General features: G+C 45.2%; 1 protein-coding gene across 11 annotated transcripts in view; it reads right to left on the bottom strand.

Moving 5' to 3' along the window:
* Window positions 1–20,573, bottom strand: part of kcnma1a (potassium large conductance calcium-activated channel, subfamily M, alpha member 1a) — a 1,078,085-nt gene that overhangs the window by 80,595 nt on the left and 976,917 nt on the right. For 7 of the 11 annotated variants that reach the window (XM_072491599.1, XM_072491594.1, XM_072491595.1 and 4 more), the window contains 2 exons: window positions 11,146–11,229; window positions 9,215–9,345 (listed from right to left, as the gene is read on the bottom strand). In XM_072491599.1, the coding sequence (XP_072347700.1) occupies window positions 9,215–9,345; window positions 11,146–11,229 (215 nt within the window). The remainder of the gene's footprint in view (window positions 1–9,214; window positions 9,346–11,145; window positions 11,230–20,573) is intronic. The other 4 variants (XM_072491596.1, XM_072491601.1, XM_072491602.1 and 1 more) reach the window with 1 other exon arrangement.

The raw sequence follows: 20,573 nt of genomic DNA, 5'->3' as shown, positions 1-20,573 counted from the left end.
CCGACGCAGAGATGAATCCCCCCTGCGCATGTGCTGGGAAGACGCCAGCACATGCTGGCGCTCCCGTGCATGCGCCAACTCGCACCGGCCTGCGGAGGCCCTTCGGCGCCGGTTGACGTGGCACCAAGCCCCTTCCGCGCTGGCCGGCGCGGCGCAAACCACTCCGGCGCCGGCCTAGCCCCTGAAGGTGCGGAGGATTCCACACCATCGGGCGGCCCGTTCACGCCATTCCTTCGTGCCGGAGTTGCCCTCCCTGCCGATTCCCGCCCTAGATCTTTTTCAACCTCTGATGTCTGAACAGCATGCCTGCACTGGAGGTACGTTTCCACCGTAGAAGCAACTCACACCACTCAGATACTAGAGTGAAAGGGTTCCTCAATGAGGACTTTCTCGCAGACACTGTTGAACTCTCTGGATGGACATAATGACCACGCATGGGGCCTCAGTTGCTTTTGTAGCCTCCCGGATGGTCAGGTACATGGCTGGACACTGCCCTGACTCTGAGCCCTGGCTGTGCCAACCTGCCAGTGCAAGGTTTGCGGTGCCAAGGGGCGGTGCGGAGGGACATGGCTTGAAGGGGGGCCTTTGGAGACCACATAGCGGGATGTCGCTCACTTAGGGGGTGGGAGGGCTGATGACAGTTATTGGGAGGGGGAATCTTTGCCAGCAAGGAGGAGGGGAAGGTTTAGTGTAGGGGTATTATTTTTTTTTGAAAAGGAGAATCCCATGGTCTTTTTTTTCTTTTTATTAAGGGGAAATTTAGTGTGGTCAATCCACCGACACTGCACATCTTTGGGTTGTGGGGGTGAGATCCACACAGACACGGGGAGAATGTGCAAACTCCTCACAGACAGTGACCCAGGGCCAGGATCCAACCTGGGACCTCGGCATCATGATGCAGCAGTGCTAACCACCGTGCCACCCACTGTAGGGTTACGGAGATCTAAGTGTCCTTTAAAAGGGGTGTCCCGATCTCTGGGGATTGGACCTTTGGATCCAACACATCACATTTTTGGCATGAATCACCCCTGGCTCCAAAAGAATTGCTCAGTGTGGATGGATAACGATCTGGATTGCGCCGAATCATCCGGCGGGAATTGTTTCCCGCTGAAGACCACACTTCGAAATCTTTAGGGAGAACTGGGTCCCAGACTTCTGCTTTAACCTGGGGTTATGATCCTACTGGATGGGGAGTGTGGGGTGCAATACCAGAGGGAAAACCCTGCGGAGAGTTCCTTGTGAGACCAAGGACATTTTAAGTCATGGCCTTTTTTGAATAGTGCAGCAACAATGGCTCCTGCCACAACCAGTAAAAATGATATCATAGATAGCAGGTGGGAGTGGAAAATCAGATAGAAGATCTGTGATCATCTGAGGATCGAAGGGAACAATCTCTGCTATAAGATTAGTGTTAAGAATTGGGCAAGTGGATGGGTTGGGGCCTCCAGTGTGCTGACAGTGATGGGACAGAAGGGCAACATTTGTTAATGTACCGGCATCTCAATCCTCTGCAGTTAAAATTAGATTGTAGTGGCATTTACATCATCAGGCGGCGCCCTTCAAATCTCAAGTAGGCCATCGACTGCTCAGGGCAGACTGCTCGCTCTCTCTCGAGACTTTCCTGACAAATGAGTGTTGGGTAAAAACGCATCAGGAACACTGTAGAACTACTCCTTCACTCCATCCTGGTCATCATGGTAACTGTCCCTCAGCCCAGTTCACCCTAGCCTAGTTGTGTTAAAATTGGAGACCAACGTTGAATGCTGCTAACTCTGAACTCTCCAGAAATATAGAATTCCCAACCTTGTGTTATTACGAAAAGTTTGTGTTCGGCGAAAATCAATTTTCTATTGTGTTTAATTTCAAAGACATTTCAACATTGCTCTTTTTGAAAAATGAAGTCAGGATTGTAAAATCCACCCATTCCACAAGCAAAACACATCCTGTTAATCACAGTGATGCCAATCTTGCAGCACTCGTTTTTGACTCCCATGATTGATTGAGAAATGGAGTAACTAACGTTGCAAGAGAGGTGTCACCAAAAGCGATACCCCTGCCATCTGAGGCAGGACCTGTAGAATACAGATCTATGGCTTCACTCATACACTTTGCAACAGTGACTGAAAGCAAATGGCATTCAGAGTGGAGTGATTTTGCTAAATCGCATCTTTCAGTGGAAGTGGAGCAAATAATGGGCAGCATGGTCGCATTGTGGATAGCACAATTGCTTCACAGCTCCAGGGTCCCAGGTTCGATTCCGGCTTGGGTCACTGTCTGTGCGGAGTCTGCACATCCTCCCCGTGTGTTCGTGGGTTTCCTCCGGGTGCTCCGGTTTCCTCCCACAGTCCAAAGATGTGCAGCTTAGGTGGAATGGCCATGCTAAATTGCCCTTAGTGTCCAAAATTGCCCTTAGTGTTGGGTGGGGTTACTGGGTTATGGGGATAGGGTGGAGGTGTTGACCTTGGGTAGGGTGCTCTTTCCAAGAGCCGGTGCAGTCTCGATGGGCCGAATGGCCTCCTTCTGCGCTGTAAATTCTATGATGATAATGGGAGGCAGTGGCTACCAAACAAATAAAAACTCTGGTTTAAACTCATCTCGCAAAAATACAAAGTATTGTCCTTTTCCTTCTCTTTCCATTATAAGGCTACTACATTCACAAACGCTTTGATTGTAACCCACTGCCATCCCCACTTTGATGGACAGGTGAGGTTCAGGTTAAAATCCTGAAAGTCGAGATCGAAGCATCAAAACTAACCACCATAATAGTAATACAGCTGATTCGATTCATGTACTGGGTGACAATCCTTCCAAATGTAGGTGTGGTCCACCTAAGATTCAAAGTTCAAGATACGATGAAACACATTTAAGGTCAGAGGTGGGGTAGGTCTCCTGAAACATGGCTGGAGGATCAGACAGGCCAGAAGAGGCCCAGCTAAGTTATCAAACTGTGTTTGTCATTGAACTCCTTGTAGTTCCTCTCCAGGACCCTCGGTGAGTCCATAGGCTTTCCCAGCACGAGTCTCTCCCCCCACCCCCCCCCCCCCCCACCCCCAACCTCGCCACAATCCTGGGGATTTCCCCACGAACAGCCTACTGCATTGTAAATATTTTTTCAAAATCACCAGCCTCCCTCTCCCATTGCCATTTGAGGGAACCCCGTCCAAACAAATCCTCCCTGTCCCCCAACTAAGTAGCCAATTGGGCTTGTGTAGTGCTCAATCTATCTGAATGGGGCTCGGGCATTAAGATCGGCAGGGAGTTCCCATTCCTGACTTTGCTGGATTCGTCGTCCTTTCTGTCCCCCCGCTCCCGTCTCACCCTGCCCCATAAAAATGGACATTTTCTGTACCTGGATGAGGAACTCTCAGCATAGACACTGCAAAGCGTCAGGGCAAATCTCCAGCTCAGAGGGCTGCATGGAGTAGAGTTATAAACATTTCAACTTATCACAGCTTTCAGAAGGGAACTTTCTCCTGGTGAGTGGTTAAGAACCAAACCTTTGGGGCTAGTGGGCTATCTTAACCTGCCATTTTTAGAACGTTTCTTTGTTAACTTCAATCCAGCTTGGCCACTTCATGTTATGATTTCAGCTGCCCTCTGGATGTGCTGACCCAGATGGCTGCCTACTTTACAAGGAAGTTCAGCTCTATTTTTTATGTGTTTAATGTAGTTTGCTCACCCTTTTTATTATATGTTCAGTTCTACAGACTCTGTTGTCACTCAGGGTTCTTCTCTTCATCGACACAGTGAATTTTTCTTTCTTTTTCAGTCTTTTTCCCTTTATTTTTTTGAAATTTGTTCAGCCTTATTTTTTATGACAAAGCTCGATTCCTTGACTGCCGCTTTTGATCAGGTGTGGCAATAGACCTCCATCTTCTCTCTTTTGGACAGTCCCTCGTGGTCGAGGTTGACTTGCTTTCACTCTGGGGAAGTGGGTTCTGCGGTGGCTGGATAGTCCGACCCTGGATCTGCAGACTCTGCCACAGGTTTGGCAGATGATGTTTGGTGAGATGGGTGGGTGGGGCGATCTGGATTCTGCACTCTCTTTCCGCCATTTACGCTTGGCCTCCGCATGTTCCACTCTACGACGCTCGAGGTGTTTGGTGCCTTTGCGGATGCTTCTTCTCCAGTTTGTGCATCCTAAGGCGAGTGATTCCCACGTGTTAATGGGGATGTTGCATTTATCTAGGGAGGCTTTCAGAGTGTCCTTGTAGCGTTTCCTCTGCCCTACTAGTGATCACCTGCCATTGCGGAGCTCGGAGTAGAGCACTTGTTTTGGGAGTTTTGTGTCGGGCAGCGGACAATGGGGCCTGCCCATCACAACTGGTCGAGCGTGGCCAGTGCCTCGATACTGGCGATATTGGCCTGGGACAGGACGCTCACATTGGTACGCCTATCCAATCAGTGGATTTGCAGGATTTTTCAGAGGCAACGTTGATGACATCTCTCCAGGGATTTGAGATGTCTGCTGTACATTATCCATGTTTCTGATGCACATAGGAGGGCAGGGACCACGGCTTCTCTGCAGACCATGAACTTGGTGCTGGATTTGAGGTCATGGTCTTCAAACACTCTGTTCCTCAGGCGTCCGAAGACTGCACTGGCGCATTGGAGTCGCTGCTGGATTTCGTCGACATTGTCTCCTCGCGCCGAAAGGAGGCTCCCGGGGTATGGGAACTGATCGACATTGTCCAGGGGCATACCGTGGATCTTGGATGGACGGGGAGCAGTTTTGTGCGCACGAGTGGGCTGGTAGAGAACCTTTGTTTTCTGGATGTTTAGAGGCCCATTCTCTCATATGCCTCGACAAATACATTGGCCTCCATATGCTCTGGTGGAGTCCTTGAGCCTCCATGTCTGTAATGGTGCTTTCCAATTAGACAATCTCCTTCAATTTAGGCACTTTTCTCTCAGGTCAGGCTTCAGTGTCTTTAGATTTTCAAACCTTAGGATTCCAGAGTCCTTCTCCAGCTGCTCTGAGGGTGTGGGGTTGTTCATTTAGTTGTCACATGTTGGATGTCTTTGGTAGCTCACTATGAGTTCTGGAGATTTGTATGTTTGAACATAAACCATTTATTGTTGAACAATACATATCCCAAGTACTGCTATGCACGGGTACTGCCTCCATGATGGGCCCTTCTGGACTCTGCTCCACAATCTACTATCATACGACTCTCCACACAATACCTTGGGCAATCCATTCACAGTACAGTCCCACATTAACCCTTGCTCTGCTGAACACCTTTATAATACAATGGCCGCTACCCCTTAAGGGCAAATGCAACACCTACATTCAGCCCTGTTGTACTCAAAAAGCCATTTATGCCACAGCATTGCTTCACCAGCAAGACAACCATATTGACAAAGAGCCACACGGACTTGAAACATTAGCTCCGTTCCTTCGTCACAGATGCTGTGAGACCTGAAGAGATTGCCCAGCATTTTCTGTTTTCCTTTCAGATTCCAGCATCTGCAGTAATTTTGCTTTTATTTAGGACAACCATATGAGATGAGAGATGATTTGGCCCTAGCTGGTTGCAATGCCAACTGTACTTTAAATGGTATCTTGTCTGAAGACTGCTAGCAATGGGATACAAAAGAAGTTAAAATTGTACAAACAAAATATTTTTTCAATATACAGGATTTTCCTTACTTCATTTTGAACTGTGAAGGGTGGGGGGGGGGGGGGGGGGGGGGGGGGGGCTGCCCCTACCTAGAGAAGCCGGAAATCATCTGTCATGATCTATAATCGACAGGAACTTCCATAGTTCGAAAAGTTGGAACAAGAGAGACTCACCAGAAATTTCTGACGCTTAAGAGAAGCAAATGAGAACAAGATCACCTGATTTTATTTTGGGAACGAGCGGTGGGAAATTCAGCTCGCAATGCTCAGCCAGTAAAAACAATGATCAGCTCCAGGGACTGTTTTGTGATTATAAGTGAATTACAGACCCACGGCTCTTCGTGAAGCAAGCTCAGCATTAACATGTGGTAGCTATCTGTGATTTTGACAATGCTGTCAACCGGGATGATAGATGAGAGCTGTCTGTTAATCATCAACACCTTTGTTCAACGTGAAATGTTGCCTGAATAATGTTTTGTTCTAGCTGTTTCTCAAAACGGAGAGAGGGGCCAAATTGAGACATCAAACCAGCAGACTATTTCAATGCCCAGAAATCCATATCCTCCTTGCTGGCACCTTTTAGGCCACATCAGCCAACAAAAAGCACATTACTCCAGTGCCATACCCACAAGCCCACATAGCGTTCAAGGATTGTTATTTGGGGAGCTTGGTGCTGCAATGACCTTGTTAAGTCATCTAATGTGCTCAGTACAGCTCCATTTGATGGCAATGTATGTGAAAAGTGTGTTGACAGAAACTTCACTTGGCTGATACTGCAGCAAGTTGGACTGTCTGATCAATCTGACAGATTCATTTATAAACTTTCGCCTATTAGTGCAACTTGGATTCAACTTAAATTTGCATCTGGTGCCAACGTTGGATTTATGAATTTGCTTTTTTTGTTGTTGTTGTTGCATGGTACGTTACTTCGCATTTCTTGCAGCGAATGATTTAATATTGAATCTCAGGGGTGGTGGAAAAGGCGTTGGAAATAGTGCAGCATTTTCTTTCAAAGAAAACATCTCCACAGCACATACGCCAAGTTATTTTAATATTTCATGCTCAAGTTCACAAATTAAGGATCTCTCTGCCTTTTGCTTTCAAATCCACATGAATTTGTAACCCCAGTGCTCTCACACAGTATAAACTAAAGATCGTCTCTAATGCCAGAATAATGGGCCTATACTTCACAAATTGTCAGTTGCATTTACATTTATGTTAAATGGAAATGAAACCATGTCCGCTCTGCTCACTGGAGGGCACTAAACATCCCTGATCTGCGGCTGCAGTCCATTTTGAAGAGCGAAGGAAGATCCCATCCATTATATCCAGTTCCTTATTATTCATATTTAGCATTGTGTTCCAAAGCTGCCTTTATTTTTGTCATACTATTGCTAGTGCAGGGTTTTACTCACACTACCTCACCTTATCGGTAATTAAACAACAGCTTGTAGATAGATAGCTCCTTTAAAATAAGGTTTAGGGAGTAAAGGCCAGAACTTAGAGCCTTGGCGACAGATGGCATAGCCAGCAACGGCACAGCGATTTAATTTAGGGATGTTGAAGTGGACGGAATTAGATCACACATATTGCAGGATTGTGGGGCTGGAGGGAGATTTCAGAAACAGGGAGAGATGAGGCTAATGAGGTATATGAAAACAAAGATGAGAACTTTAAAATGGAGGCATTGTGTAACCAGAAGTCAACATAGGACTGCGGGTACGAGTTACCAGGACGTAGGTGTGAATAAGAACACAGGTCAGAAAGTTTGGATGAACCCCAGTTTACAGAGGGTAGAATGTAACAGACAAGTCAGGAGTGTGTTAGAATAAAGTATAGAGGTAAAAGGGCAAGGTTGAGGGTTTCAACAGCAGATAAACTGAGGCAGGGATGGAGTAGAGCAATGTTTTGAAGGCGGCACATATATGTTGGTTGGAAACTAATTTCGGGGATCAAGTATGACACTGAGGTTGCGACCAGTCTGGTACAGCCTCGGACATTTGAAGGGCAAGCTTAGCAAGATTCTCTTTAGTCTTGTGAAATATGCTTGCTTTAAATTCTTTCATTCACCACCTTAAACTGCTCCACTGACCGCGATCCCTCTAACTCTCTCTTCTTTCAGGTTGCTTCCTGAAACCTTCCTCTGTGCTCAAGCTTTTGTTTCCCTGCCCTAATACCTGTCCTTGCGTGCTAAATTTTGTCTGACATTGCTCCTGTGAGGCACCTTGGGATATTTCAAAAGGTGCTATATAAATGCAAGTTGCTATTGGTGTTGAGTGTCCTGTGCACGCTGGGAAAGCCTGAAATGGCTGCTGAATTAAATATTTAATGTTCGGCAAAGTCAGGCCTTGTCCTGACACTTTGAGAGGATTGGCTGTCAAAGGTGACTCTTCCAGCCATTACATTTCAGCTACATTGGAGCACTTAGCTAACGGTGTTCCATTATTTCAGAAATCCATTCAGTAAAAATCACCGGTTGCCTTAACTGTAGTTGGCTCTTATTATTTTGAAGAGATGCTTTGAAAGCTTTTGATCGTTTTCAAAGTAACCCCAGCTTTCTTACACTCGGGTGCTTTATTTTGAGCAAACAAGTGCCGCCCTTAAAAAAGCAGGTTTTGTTACAATCAAAGGCCTCAAAGGATCGATCAAGCAGTATATTTAGCACAGTTCAAGAGCACCATAAAAACTTTACACTTCAATACTTTTACAGCAAACAGTGTTAAACGAACAGGCCCGTTAAACTCCACAATTTGCATCAATTCGGAAGGAGCTTTTGGCTTCAAGTTGATGTGAACCAGTAACAAACTACAACACTGATGCAATGTTGTCCAAATTGGACTGAGACCAGCAGTATGAATGGGCCTAGAGGAGGTGGGCTCTCACACTGCTTCAGCATCCCAGCTGCTGAAATATAACAGCGGCTAGCGTGAAGTGCATTCCAAACATCTCCCTGGTGGTGAAATGACTGCTGGGGGAACTTCTTTTAAAAAAAACTTTATGTCCACCTTTCAATGTGAGTAACTAACCCGTCGGCTCTTAGTTACCATTAAAATGTAACTGCCGTTTCAAAGCCTGTAAGCAGAGCTCAAGACCTCCAGCTTCCTGGTCAAGGAACAGTGTGACGCCAGCTGTACAACTTGCATTGCTGATCCCTTAACACTTGGACCAGGTAATTACCTCAAGACTGCTACTTGTAATATCACACTGCACCCATAAAAACAACACTGATATTTTCATATAAAATAAAAGGGCCAGCTATATAAAACAAAATGCTTCTTAATTAATAGACGGGATGCCTTCACTTCACGTACAGTTCTACGTTGTAACTTGCAGTTCACTTTGGCTGCCTTGAATTATAGCACACTTATTAAAACACACAGCATGTGAGATCTTCTAAATGCCCGAAGGCTTGACCAAATCCTGCTAAGCTTTGGGTTTAAAAGACCAATGGATCTGTCAATGAGTGATTTATAAGAAAGGGTGTATTTTTAAAAACTGCGTATTAGATGAAGCCTGAGAATTCAAGTGCAAGCAATGGACAGAAAAGACCGATCATGAAGAAGAAAAGCACGTTGGCCTGCTTTTACTTACAGCACTCATTAGGGAGTCCAACACACTGACAGCGAATGCTGTCCCGCACGCGAATGGCTGTGTCAAATACAACTCAGTATCTGGGTCATCATCATCATCTTGGTCCAAGAATTGAACGTTCGAGTCATTCACTGGAAGGATCAAAAGGAAAGGCAACAAGTTATCAACACACATTGGTCAAGGGAGGGACATAAATACACGATGGAAGCCATTGAACAGTCAAGCAGCAGCTGGAGGAGATTGGAAATTATAATCTCTGAACTTTTTGCTCGAAATTATTTTCATTGGAGAAGTGGTAGAGTGGGTTAGGATGGAGGAGGAATCTTGTAAGGGGTCTAGTTTGAGGGCTATGGTGACGGCAGCATTGCCAATGGCTCCAAGTAGATATTGCTAACGCCGCTGTGCGAGAATCATGGGTTTGAGCCGGGGAGATGGATAGTGTATACAGGAGGTGGAGGGAAGTGGGGCTGGTCAAGGTGAGGGATTTGTATTTGGAGGAAGGGTTCACCAGTCTGGAGGAGCTAAGGGAGAGGGTAGAGCTGCCGAGGGGTAGTGAGTTCAGGTATCTACAGGTTAGGGACTTTGCACGAAAGGTCTGGAAGGGGTTCCCTAGATTGCCGGGATACACCCTGCTGGAGCGACTGCTGCTTCCGGATATGGAAGGGGAGGGAAGAATTGGGATATAGAGAACTGGCTGGGGGAGCAGGGAGGCGAGCGGGTGGTGAAGATCAAGGAGAAATGGGAAGCGGAGTTGGGAATGGAGATCAATTGGAGAATATGGAGTGAGGCACTGCAAAGGGTAAACGGGACCTCCTCTTGTGCAAGGATGAGACTGATACAGTTTAAAGTGGTGCACAGGATGCATATGACTCGGGCGAGAATGAGTGGGTTTTTTCAGGGGGTAGCAGATGAGTGTGAGAGGTATGGGCGGGGGCCAGCGAATCATGCGCACATGTTTTAGGGTTGTGAAAAATTGGGAAGATTCTGGGCGGGAGTGTTCGCGGTCTTAGCCAGGATAGTGGAGGTGGTAGTGGACCCGGACCCTTTGGTGGCGATATTTGGGGTTTCGGAGAAGCCGGAGCTCATGGAGAGGAGGAAGGCCGATGTCTTGGCCTTCGCCTCTCTGATTGCACAGCGATGAATTTTGCTGGAGTGGCGGTCGGCATCGCCACCAGGGGTAGCAGCATGGTTGGGTGACCTGTATGACTTCCTGTGGTTAGAGAAGATAAAGTTTGAGTTAAGGGGCTCAGCTGGGGAGTTTGAGAAAAGGTGGGGGATGTTTGTGACCGTGTTTAAGGAGCTGTTCGTCGCGGGGGGGGGGGGGGTGAAAAAGGAGAAAAATCTGTACAAACTGTATAGTTGATTGTTGGGAAGAATGTTTCCCGGGGTGTTTATTTGCTGTAACCTACTTTGATACAAGTTTGAATAAAAGGCGTCTCAATTATTTTCATATTTCGGTGCAGAGTGCAAAGCATAGCAAGCGAAGTAGAAGTTATTCTTTCTTTGGTAACCCCTGAACTCTGCCGTCAGAGTAAATCTAGCAAAAATAAACAGTTTGAAAGGTTTGATCTGAAGTCTTGTTTTGATTTTCCCCCCCCCCTCTTTTCAGACTTCTTATAAGAGCTGTGGAAAGAACTGTCAATCAACATGACAGAGGCTGATGAATAGGCTGAAGCTGCAGAAATGAACTGCAAGCAAAATACTATGGAAACAGCTGCAAGTACAGAACAGCGAGGCCAAAGGGCAAGAGATACTCTGTGAAAATAATAATTGTTAAAAATAAATTAGAAGGGCACAACTAAAGCCGCCAACTTCAACCATAGCCAGCAACAGAAAGACACTGACACTGGAGAAATCGCTCTCAGCAAAATGAAAAGAAGAAGTGATGAGCGAAGAGAAACTGTGGACAAAAGGAGGAAGGGGCTGCTTACCCAACTCAGTTATCATTGGTATGTTGGCTCCAATGTTTTTTTCCTGACTGAATGAAACCAAAGGGAGCAATTTGCCAGGTTTAACTAATAATGAATAAGAAATTGGTAAGCAGTAGAGTCCAAAGACACAAGAAAGAGAACAAACAGGTAATACTTTCAAGAGGCACCAAAATAGAGAACCAGCTCATTAAATATTTACCAGCACAAAAAACAGTTTCAAAGAACAGGTTTTCATTAAATAGGTAATACATTAAAATAACAGGAAAGGTTTCTGTTTGAAGGCTTTAGGAACCACCTTTTAAAATCTGTTAGCCATTGGGAAAGGTTCATTTTTACAATTATTCTTCCAATTTTCTCTTTTCCTTTCTGGAAGGCACTGGACTGTGGGTCCATCGCACTTTCCACCTTGCAGTGCCTCACCCAACCGGCAATTCATTGGTGGGCCCAATGGGAAAAGCAGGTTGCTCATTTAGAGCGCTTCACAGCTAAAGCTCATCCCGCTTTTCATCCATGTCAACATGTGACTATTCCAACAAGAGGCACTGGAGAATGACTGGGAGCAGGGATACTGACCGACTCCTCCCCTTCCTAATCATGTCAGTTGAAATTAACTGATGAGAATGCCGCTGGGATCTTTCTGCTCTGTATGAGTCCTTTCCACAACAGACAGTGTAATGGTCTTTTTCCAAACATTCGCATTTCTCTCCCCCCCCCAACCCCCCCACCACACTTCAGAAAATATAATACTTTTGCAGAAAACGCTTGTTGTCCTTGAAAGAAAAACTTCAAAGAAGTTATTATTATGAAAATTACCATTGTCAGTTAGTTTCTGTCAGCAGAAATCACACATCACATATGTATAAACAACCCCTGCCAAAAGCCCAATATTTAATAGTCAGGTGCTCAGTGACTTGCTTTGCTACTGAGAATACAGATTGTGTGTGTGTCAGTTAATGCGAACTTGAGAAAAATACCATGCGTGCTTTCAGAGTGAGAGTATTTTGGGTTGGGAGCGTGCTATTTATTGTCCACACAATGTTGACAGTTAAGGGCTCACGTTGGAGAATGATTAAGTAATGATGGCCTCATCACAGGAAAACATGCACAACCCTGGACATTCATCTGTGTTTACCAAAGGAGACCTCCTGTTTTGATAGAGAGATGCTTGGCTCACGTATCTGGGGTATAATGAATTTTACGTCTTCTGTTCAGGAGCCTCCTGGCTAAAATTCAACATGGAATAGCGTGTCAACATGGAATTTATTGGTGCCTGCGGCTGGTGCCAGCTGAACAGGTCTCTGATGAGACACTGAAGATCGCCTTTAATTATACATTTCGGAAACCTCTCCAACAATAGAGACAGGATTTCTTTATTTGATCACAATATAATGGAAAGACTGCACAATAGCCTAGAAGTCAAAAGGAAATAATAATTGACAGTTTATGAATGGTCACTTCATAACTAATATTTGTTTATGATTCAGATAAGATAGCAGTTTTATTTGATTGGCCACGTCACTGCTCATCATAAAACATGAATTTCCTCATTCTCTTTAGATTCAAGAGGTTGCTTTCTTCAGTGGGGGATGAAATATTGAACTCACTGAACATTGTTGATGTCCTTGAGTGAACATGCAATCCCAATACTCCAACGTGAACATATTTTGTCAAATGTGCAGTTGGTTGCCGTGGAAGAAAGGTTGCTTTGTGGCTCTTATTGCTTCAGTTGTGGGCAACAGACAGTGCATTAAAACTGCTGCAGAGCATCCAGATGTAGCAGAGATCAGAGATGAAAAAGTAGCTCCCATTTTAATGTTACCAATCCAGGTGAGAAAGCTTTTGTAGCTCACTGGAGTGTGACAACAGCAATTTGATGTAATTTAGCATCCCTGCAATTTTTGACAGGCAACAGGACCTGACGTCATCTCCATCATTTAAGATAGAGATGAGGGGCGCGATTCTCTGACCCCCCACCGGGTCGGAGAATCGCCGGGGGCTGGCGTGAATCCCGCCCCCGCCATGTCCCGAATTCTCCACCACCAGAGATTCGGCGGGGGTGGGAATCGCGGCGCGTCGGTCAGCGGTGGCAGGAATCGCGCCGGTCGGCGGGCCCACCCCCGGCGATTCTCCGGCCCGCGATGGGCCGAAGTCCCGCCACTGTCAACCCTCTCCCGCCGGCGTGGATTAAACTTCCTTTTGAATGGCGGGACAAGGAGCGCGGGCAGGCTCCGGGGTCCTGGGGGGGGCGCGGGGTGATCTGGCCCCGGGGGGTGCCCCCACGGTGGCCTGGCCCGTGATCGAGGCCCACCGATCCGCGGGCGGGCCTGTGCCGTGGGGCACTCTTTTTCTTCCGCCTTCGCCATGGTCTTCACTATGGCGGAGGCGGAAGAGACCCCCTCCCCTGCGGGGATGCCGTGAGCGGCCGCTGGCGCTCCCGCGCATGCGTCGCCCAGCGAAGTGCGTTCGCCGCCGGCTGGCGTGGCGCCAAAGGCCTTTCCCGCCAGCCGGCGGAGCGGAAACCACTCCGGCGCGGGCCTAGCCCCTCAAGGTGAGGGCTTGGCCCCTTAAGGTGCGGAGACTCCGCACCTTTGGGGCGGCCTGACGCCGGAGTGGTTCCCGCCACTCCATCCTGCCGGAACCCCCATCCCCGCCGGGTAGGGGAGAATCCCGCCCGAGGTAAGTGCTGAAGCACAAGAGTGAATAGGTTTTGTATCGGCTTGTTCCTGTACGTGCAATTACAGACAATATGTGTTGAAGTTTGCAAAAACAACTGGGCTTACCAAAGGACTGCGATATAAATACTATATGATAAAGAAAAGAGCACTATCTGTTACACAATGTATTATGTAATGCACCCATGCTGTATAATAGATCAGGTCATCAATTCACTACAAGTGATCTGGATTGTAGATACAAAGGTCAATAAATCAATTGAAATAAAACGTAAAAGGTGCAAGTTCACATAGGAGGAGATTATAGTGGACACATTTTTTCAGTTGCAGCCAGTCTGTTAGTAGGTGGATATGAAGATATCTGTGCATTGTAAAAAGGGTCATTGTTAATTTTATCGTACGCATCGGGTCCAAGTTTTGGTCAACTAGAGATTTAAGTTTGCTTTTAGGCACTGAGGTTCATTGGCAAATAGCATATGATATATTGGTAATATCACATTTCAGCATTCTTTGTCCATTTTCCCACAGAATGGATCTAGATGTGAGCTTTTTTTTTAAAAAATGTTCAGAGTTAAAATGTTGAGAGTTAAAGCTTGCTTTAAAAGGGTTAACTTCTCAGGACAACTCCATGCTGGGATATGAATCTAAAATCAGATGAAAGGAAGTTAACATGCTAGTCAGAAGTTGTTTTCTCCATAGTCTAAACATTAAGCAAGTTTGTCTCTGTAACTGATAAACTTCACACCTGTTCTGTTGACAAGGTTTGTTTTGAACTCTTCCTGACAGGTAAGAAGGTATTTCTTAATTTTATGGGGATGGGATGCTGTACAGGCAGAAGACTAGGAAACACAGAAGACTGCAGAGAGAGTAAGTTCTGGCCCCTTGATAGAATGTAAAGGGGTTTTCATTTTAAATTGGAATAAAATGGCAGAGAGAAGATGGAGTTCATTATTTTAATATGTCATCTTACAAAGCTAAGTTGAATCGGATTTTAACTTATTATAATGTACGTTCACCACACTGCGAAATAAAGCAGCTTAGCGATTCAAACAAAGCATTGCTTCATCTCGTTTAACTTTGTCTTCCTTTACCGAGACAAAAGAAAAAAAACATGACATTGAGTCCAAATAACAAGGGGGCTTGATTATTAGATTGTGGATTAATGTACAAGTACAAACAAGGGAATGTTAATCAACCCCCATACATGCTGGACTCCCTGACTGCTTCTGCAAGTCGCTGAAAGTAACTACAATAGACTGAATTTATAACAAGAAAATAAATTCAATCATAAGAGTTATGTCTCACTCATTCAGTGTTTGATGAAATTTTCACCCTCATGAAATTATCCTCAGGATGGAAGGATGACATGAGTTTAGAGATTCTGCACAAGAGCAGGATATCAAGAGGGTTTAAATAAAAACAAGTCACGAGCTACATTCGGTTTAAAGAATAACTTTGCTAGTTGACTTGTGCTATGTCGCCAAATGCAGGAGATGATGTTTCTGCTCAAGTATTCGAAAGGGAACTGGATCAATTACTGAGCCAGTGAACACAGTAAGAAGTCTTACAACACCAGGTTAAAGTCCAACAGGTTTGTTTCAAACACTAGCTTTCGGAGCACTGCTCTTTCCTCAGGTGAATGAAGAGGTATGTTCCAGAAACATATATACAGACAAATTCATAGATGCAAGACAATGCTTAGAATGCGAGCATTTGCTGTTAATTAAGTGTTTACAGATCCAGAGATTGGGGTAACCCCAGGTTAAAGAGGTGTGAATTGTCTCAAGCCAGGACAGTTGGTAGGATTTTGCAAGCCCAGGCCAGGTGGTGGGGGATGAATGTAATGCGACATGAACCCCAGGTCCTGGTTGAGGCCGCACTCATGACTTTAACCTGGTGTTGTACGACTTCTTACTGTGCTCACCCCAGTCCAACGCCGGCATCTCCACATCATGACAGACAGTGAAGAGCTGTGCAAGGCAGGATCAGGTCTGGATTTGGCACAAGGAATATTGCTCAGATAAGGCCCCAAAACAGAGCCATGGGGATTGTCTGAACGGACTGGTCTGGTTCCTACATTCTCAAGTACCTAACATAGACCGGCAAAGTCAAGCCCCCATGGTTGATGAACAATGCAGCTTCATCGGGAATACAGTGTCACTGAAGGAATGGTTTTCGCTAAACTTGCCATATTCCAGTAAAAATAAAGTTCATCCTTCAGTCAGCTAGCGAAAATAATTTGGAAGGAAAAGCTGCAACCCTTTTTAGGCATCATTCAGTTAATTAAGAGCACATTTCACATAATTACTGATTTTCTGGGAATTTGACCTGAAGAATAATATAAATACATTTTTTCTGTGGATTCTAAATTAAGCATCTTTTCTCCAAGAATAACCTGCTGCTATTCCTTTGAAATATATTGTCTACTCTTGCCTTTCATGTTGTTTCTTAATTAGGTTCAAGCAACCTTTCATCTTAACTTGATTTTCACTCTTTAATTTTTTTAATGACTTTTGAGAGAGGCAGCTGCACTGGAACTGAAAATGCTTCACTTTTAGGTCAGCTGGAGAACAGGTAATGAGTTAAGAGGATGTAAAACACCCTCTTATTCTGCCAACAATGAGAACTGACTGCCTGTGTGCGCTATCTGTTGTAAAATCAAACTCTTGTCACTTCACTCCATCATTGTATGGAGTGAATCTCTCTCCACTATCATCAATAAAAGCATTGTTACCGTATTCAGAGCAGGGTTTCTACTTCCTGCACTAACTATTGCCATCGGGCTGAGACGGTCAGCTAGTCTTGAATTATTGGTACTTTTTAGCGAGTGGGGATGCCCAAACTCATTTTGCCTTGGATCTGTTAAAGTCAGTAAGATTAATGGGATTCCTGGTGACGGCGTGTGAAAGCAGGTCGCACAAAAGGTGACTCCTACAAGGGTCCCGGTATTCTTGATGCTTTTTTGCCTGTTTGTTCGGGAGATATTGGGTTCTAATCCAGTAGATTAGTGTGGAGAACGGAAAAGTTATTGAGGGATGTCCAAACGCCTCGTCCATGAAGGCCAACGGAAAGAAACCCTCGGCTGGTAGCCCAAGAAAGGAATCTGGAGGAGAAAGGATGGCAGGGGCGGCTGCACCCATCACGTTAGAAACACTGGCTGGGGTGATGGCGCAGGAGTTGGAGAAGTTTGCTTTTATTGATGGATGGCCAGTCTGAGCGACAAGGGAAGGAGATTAAAGAGTCGTTTAAAGCCACAGTGTGGTGTTGGGCCCGATACAGGAGCATCTGGGCAAAGCTGTGAAGGAGCAAGGGGAGATGCTGCAGGGCGTGGAGGAGGCCTTATCGAGGCATGAGGATCAGCTTGGAAGCTGAGATGCTGCTCATGTTGGACAGGGATAAGGGCCCGAAGGTCAAAGTGGAAGATCTGGAGAACAGGTCAAGGTGCATGAACCTCAGAGTGGTGAGCTTGCCAGAGGGAGTGTAGGGCCCGAGACCAACCGAGTATTTTTCCGAAATGTTCTATCAATTGCTGGGCGGGGGATGAAGTGTTTGCCGGAATTGGACAGGCTGCAGCGGGCTCTGTGGCAGAAGCTGGGGCTGTACGAGGCACCACGGACGGTGATCGATCGATTGCACAGTTACAACAAGAGCAAGGAGCAGGTACTAGAGTGGGCCAAGAAGAGTCAGAATATCAATTGGGACGGATACACGGTGCGCAAAAACAAGGATTTAGGTACCGAGCTGGCGAACAGCCTTCAATAAGGCGAAGGCGGTGCTGTACAATAAGGGTGTGCTGTTCGGGGTGGTGACACACCGGAGCAGGCTAAGGCCTTAATCAAGGACAAAGGACTGGAACTGGTTTGAGGAGGGCTGCTGTTTTTTTTCTGTATGTGCAAGTTAGGTTGGGGTGATTGCAAATATTGCAATATAGTGCGTTATGTTTTTGTTCTTCTTTTTCTTGGAAGATGGTGGGGGGATATTTTCTTGGAGACTATGGTAGAGCGGGTAGATTGATATGGCAATTGGAGGGAGGGAGAAGCATGGTGGGGATGCTGGGATTGGGATGAGGGAGGATGGGGTTGTACGCCTGGTCGTTTTTGGGCAGGACCTTGGGGTGGGAGACACCTTGTTAGCACTAAGAGGCAAGTGAACGGGAGTGGTGTTGGGGGGGGGGGGGGGGGGGGGGGAGGGGCTGTGGCTTGTTGGGAGGGTTTGTTTGGGAGGGGATTAGTTGAGTCGGCAGACTGTCTGCTGGATTTGGGAGGGATGGGGAAGAGGAGTAGGTCGGGGTGTAGGAGTTGGGACCAAAATTGGAGGAGGAGTTGTGGAGTGAGGCGTTACAGAGCGTGAACAATATGTCGTTGAGTGCGAGACTGAGCCTTATTCAGCTAAAGGTAATGTTTCGAGCGCACCTCACTAAGGTGAGAATGAATCTTTTATTGAGGGGTGGAGGATAGGTGCGTGCTCTGCTCGGGGGTGGGGTGCACCACACATGATTTGACCCTGTTCTGGAAGTCCTCTTTTGACACCCTGCACCCTTTTGGCTACTTTTAGGGTTTCGGCTGTGCAGGAGTTGAAGATATTTGTTTATGAGGTTTGTAATTTTGTATTAAAAAAATGTTAAAACTTTAATAAAAACATTTCCCCCCCAAAAAAAGTCAGTAAGATGAAGAGACTCATCTTTTCAATGTGGTGGTTTTAAACCTTGATCTAAAGGTGAAATATTAGTCCAAGATTTGTTCCGTGCCTCCTGAGTTTGGATCTTTGTCTTCACTGTTCAGCTCTAATTCGATTTAATGCTGCAAATTGCTGAATATTTGAGGACCTACCCCGACTAGTAAAATGTCAGCCTCATGTTAAACACACTGAATAATAGAGAAGTGAAATCGAGTGCATCTCACATGGGATAAAAGATCAATTTGATACACAAGAGCAATAAAGAGATCAAAATAAAAAGTTGGACTGAGGAAGAAAAGACAGAAAAGAAAAGTAATAAAAACGTGTAATATTCCAAACACCTTGAGGAATAATTTTCCACCTGTGGGAACGAGACTCCATAAATTCAACTGCTACCTTTGAGTGTCTAAGTCGAGTTTCATGCCAGGACCATAAAATCCCCAATTCTTACGCTGTGAATTTGCAGTCCTAATGTTGTGCAGCAAATTTAATTTGCTAATACAGCGCAACGTTGTGTTGACTAGCTCCCATTTTGTGAGGTTAACGGTACAAATTGTCCAGCAATTAGTGGCGTTTTGCTACTCGAGGCACACCTCTTCCCACTGCAAATTGCTGGCTTATTTATGCACAAATAACTGCGTGCACCTTATTTTCCAACACAATCGGGGCCAATGCGACTCACTATGCTACCCAGGCACCAGCTCATTAATGCAAAGACTCCAGAAGCTATTGTACCTCTAAAAGAAAGTCAAAAGGTTACTGTATGTTTTCATCATGATAACCAGGTTCCACACATGAAGGGAAAAAGGATTATTACAATTATAGCAGATTTTGTATGACATGTCTAATATATACTAGACAGAGCCTTTATCATAACTAACTACAATTATCTCCTAGTGAACTTGCAGTAATCATGTCACAGTTGTTAACCTCTGGTGTAAATACTGACATAAGTGACTGCACTTCAAAAAAAGTACTTCATTGTGTGAAACCCTTAGGGACATTTCGATGTGGGAAGGCTTTAAATGCAAGTCTTATAACTGTTGTGTGGAAGTGAATCAAGGATACGAAGCATAGTTTCAGCACCAGCACTGAAATCAGAAAAGAGTATGGAGGTGAAATGTTTTCTATTTGATTATGGTAGGATTGCAACACGGTATATATCGAAATAACAGTGTTATGTTAACAAACTGTTTGCAAGGGGCTAAATCCATTAATACAACTCCAAGCAATACTAGTTAGATCTAGATGAACCTGCACACCATTTTAGCTTGAGACAATTTAAGTTCATTTAAATATACTACAAATATCCAGACCAACTATATTAGGATGGCCTATTAATTTGTGGACCGCACATGGTTGTTGGAGGGAATCCTCACCTAGGAGTGATAGATGGTTTAATTGCTGATAGCAGAAAAGGGTCAATATATCAGATTAGCCACCCATTGAAACATCTCTTCCAATTTCCCTTCCCAGTGACGTGAATGGAAGGTGATTCGGAGAGGTTTATAATGAATGGCCAATTCGCCATTACCCATTTTCCTATGTCATTGTCATCCATTGGCATAACTTAAAATGGCCCCTTGTGCTCTAGTGTTCATCAGAAAATAGAGAACAAAGAATCACTTGGCCTGGAAATATCCTGAAGACCTAGGAAGAGAGACAAGTTCAAAGAGTGACAGCAGCTTACTCAAAGTAGTGCCAATCAGAGGAACCACTGGGCAGAAAAGTTATATTTAGCCCATTAATGGGGACAGTTTAGTGTAATTTATTAATTCTACTTTACAAGGAATTTACTAAAATGTGGATTGTAATTCATTACAATCATTGCTCAGTGTGGTGTGTGTGACATGTAATGCTTCCTTTGATCTCATCTCACTTGAGTGTTCATAGGGCCATCTTTCAGAAGATTGAAGAAGTGTGCATGATGACGCACCGCGGAGTATAGATCCCTGTTCATAAACCAAGATGCCTTATTGCTTTAATATCTGTGTCACATCATCATATAACTAAAGATAACTAAAGATTAGTAAAGATCAACCTCAGATTGTAAAACTTCCAAGAGGCACGTGTGTGAGA

This window comes from Scyliorhinus torazame, chromosome 28 (genome assembly GCF_047496885.1).
Source record: "Scyliorhinus torazame isolate Kashiwa2021f chromosome 28, sScyTor2.1, whole genome shotgun sequence".
NCBI lineage: Eukaryota > Metazoa > Chordata > Chondrichthyes > Carcharhiniformes > Scyliorhinidae > Scyliorhinus > Scyliorhinus torazame.
Note: the sequence above shows the minus strand (reverse complement) of the source record. Positions and strands in the feature narration are given on the sequence as shown.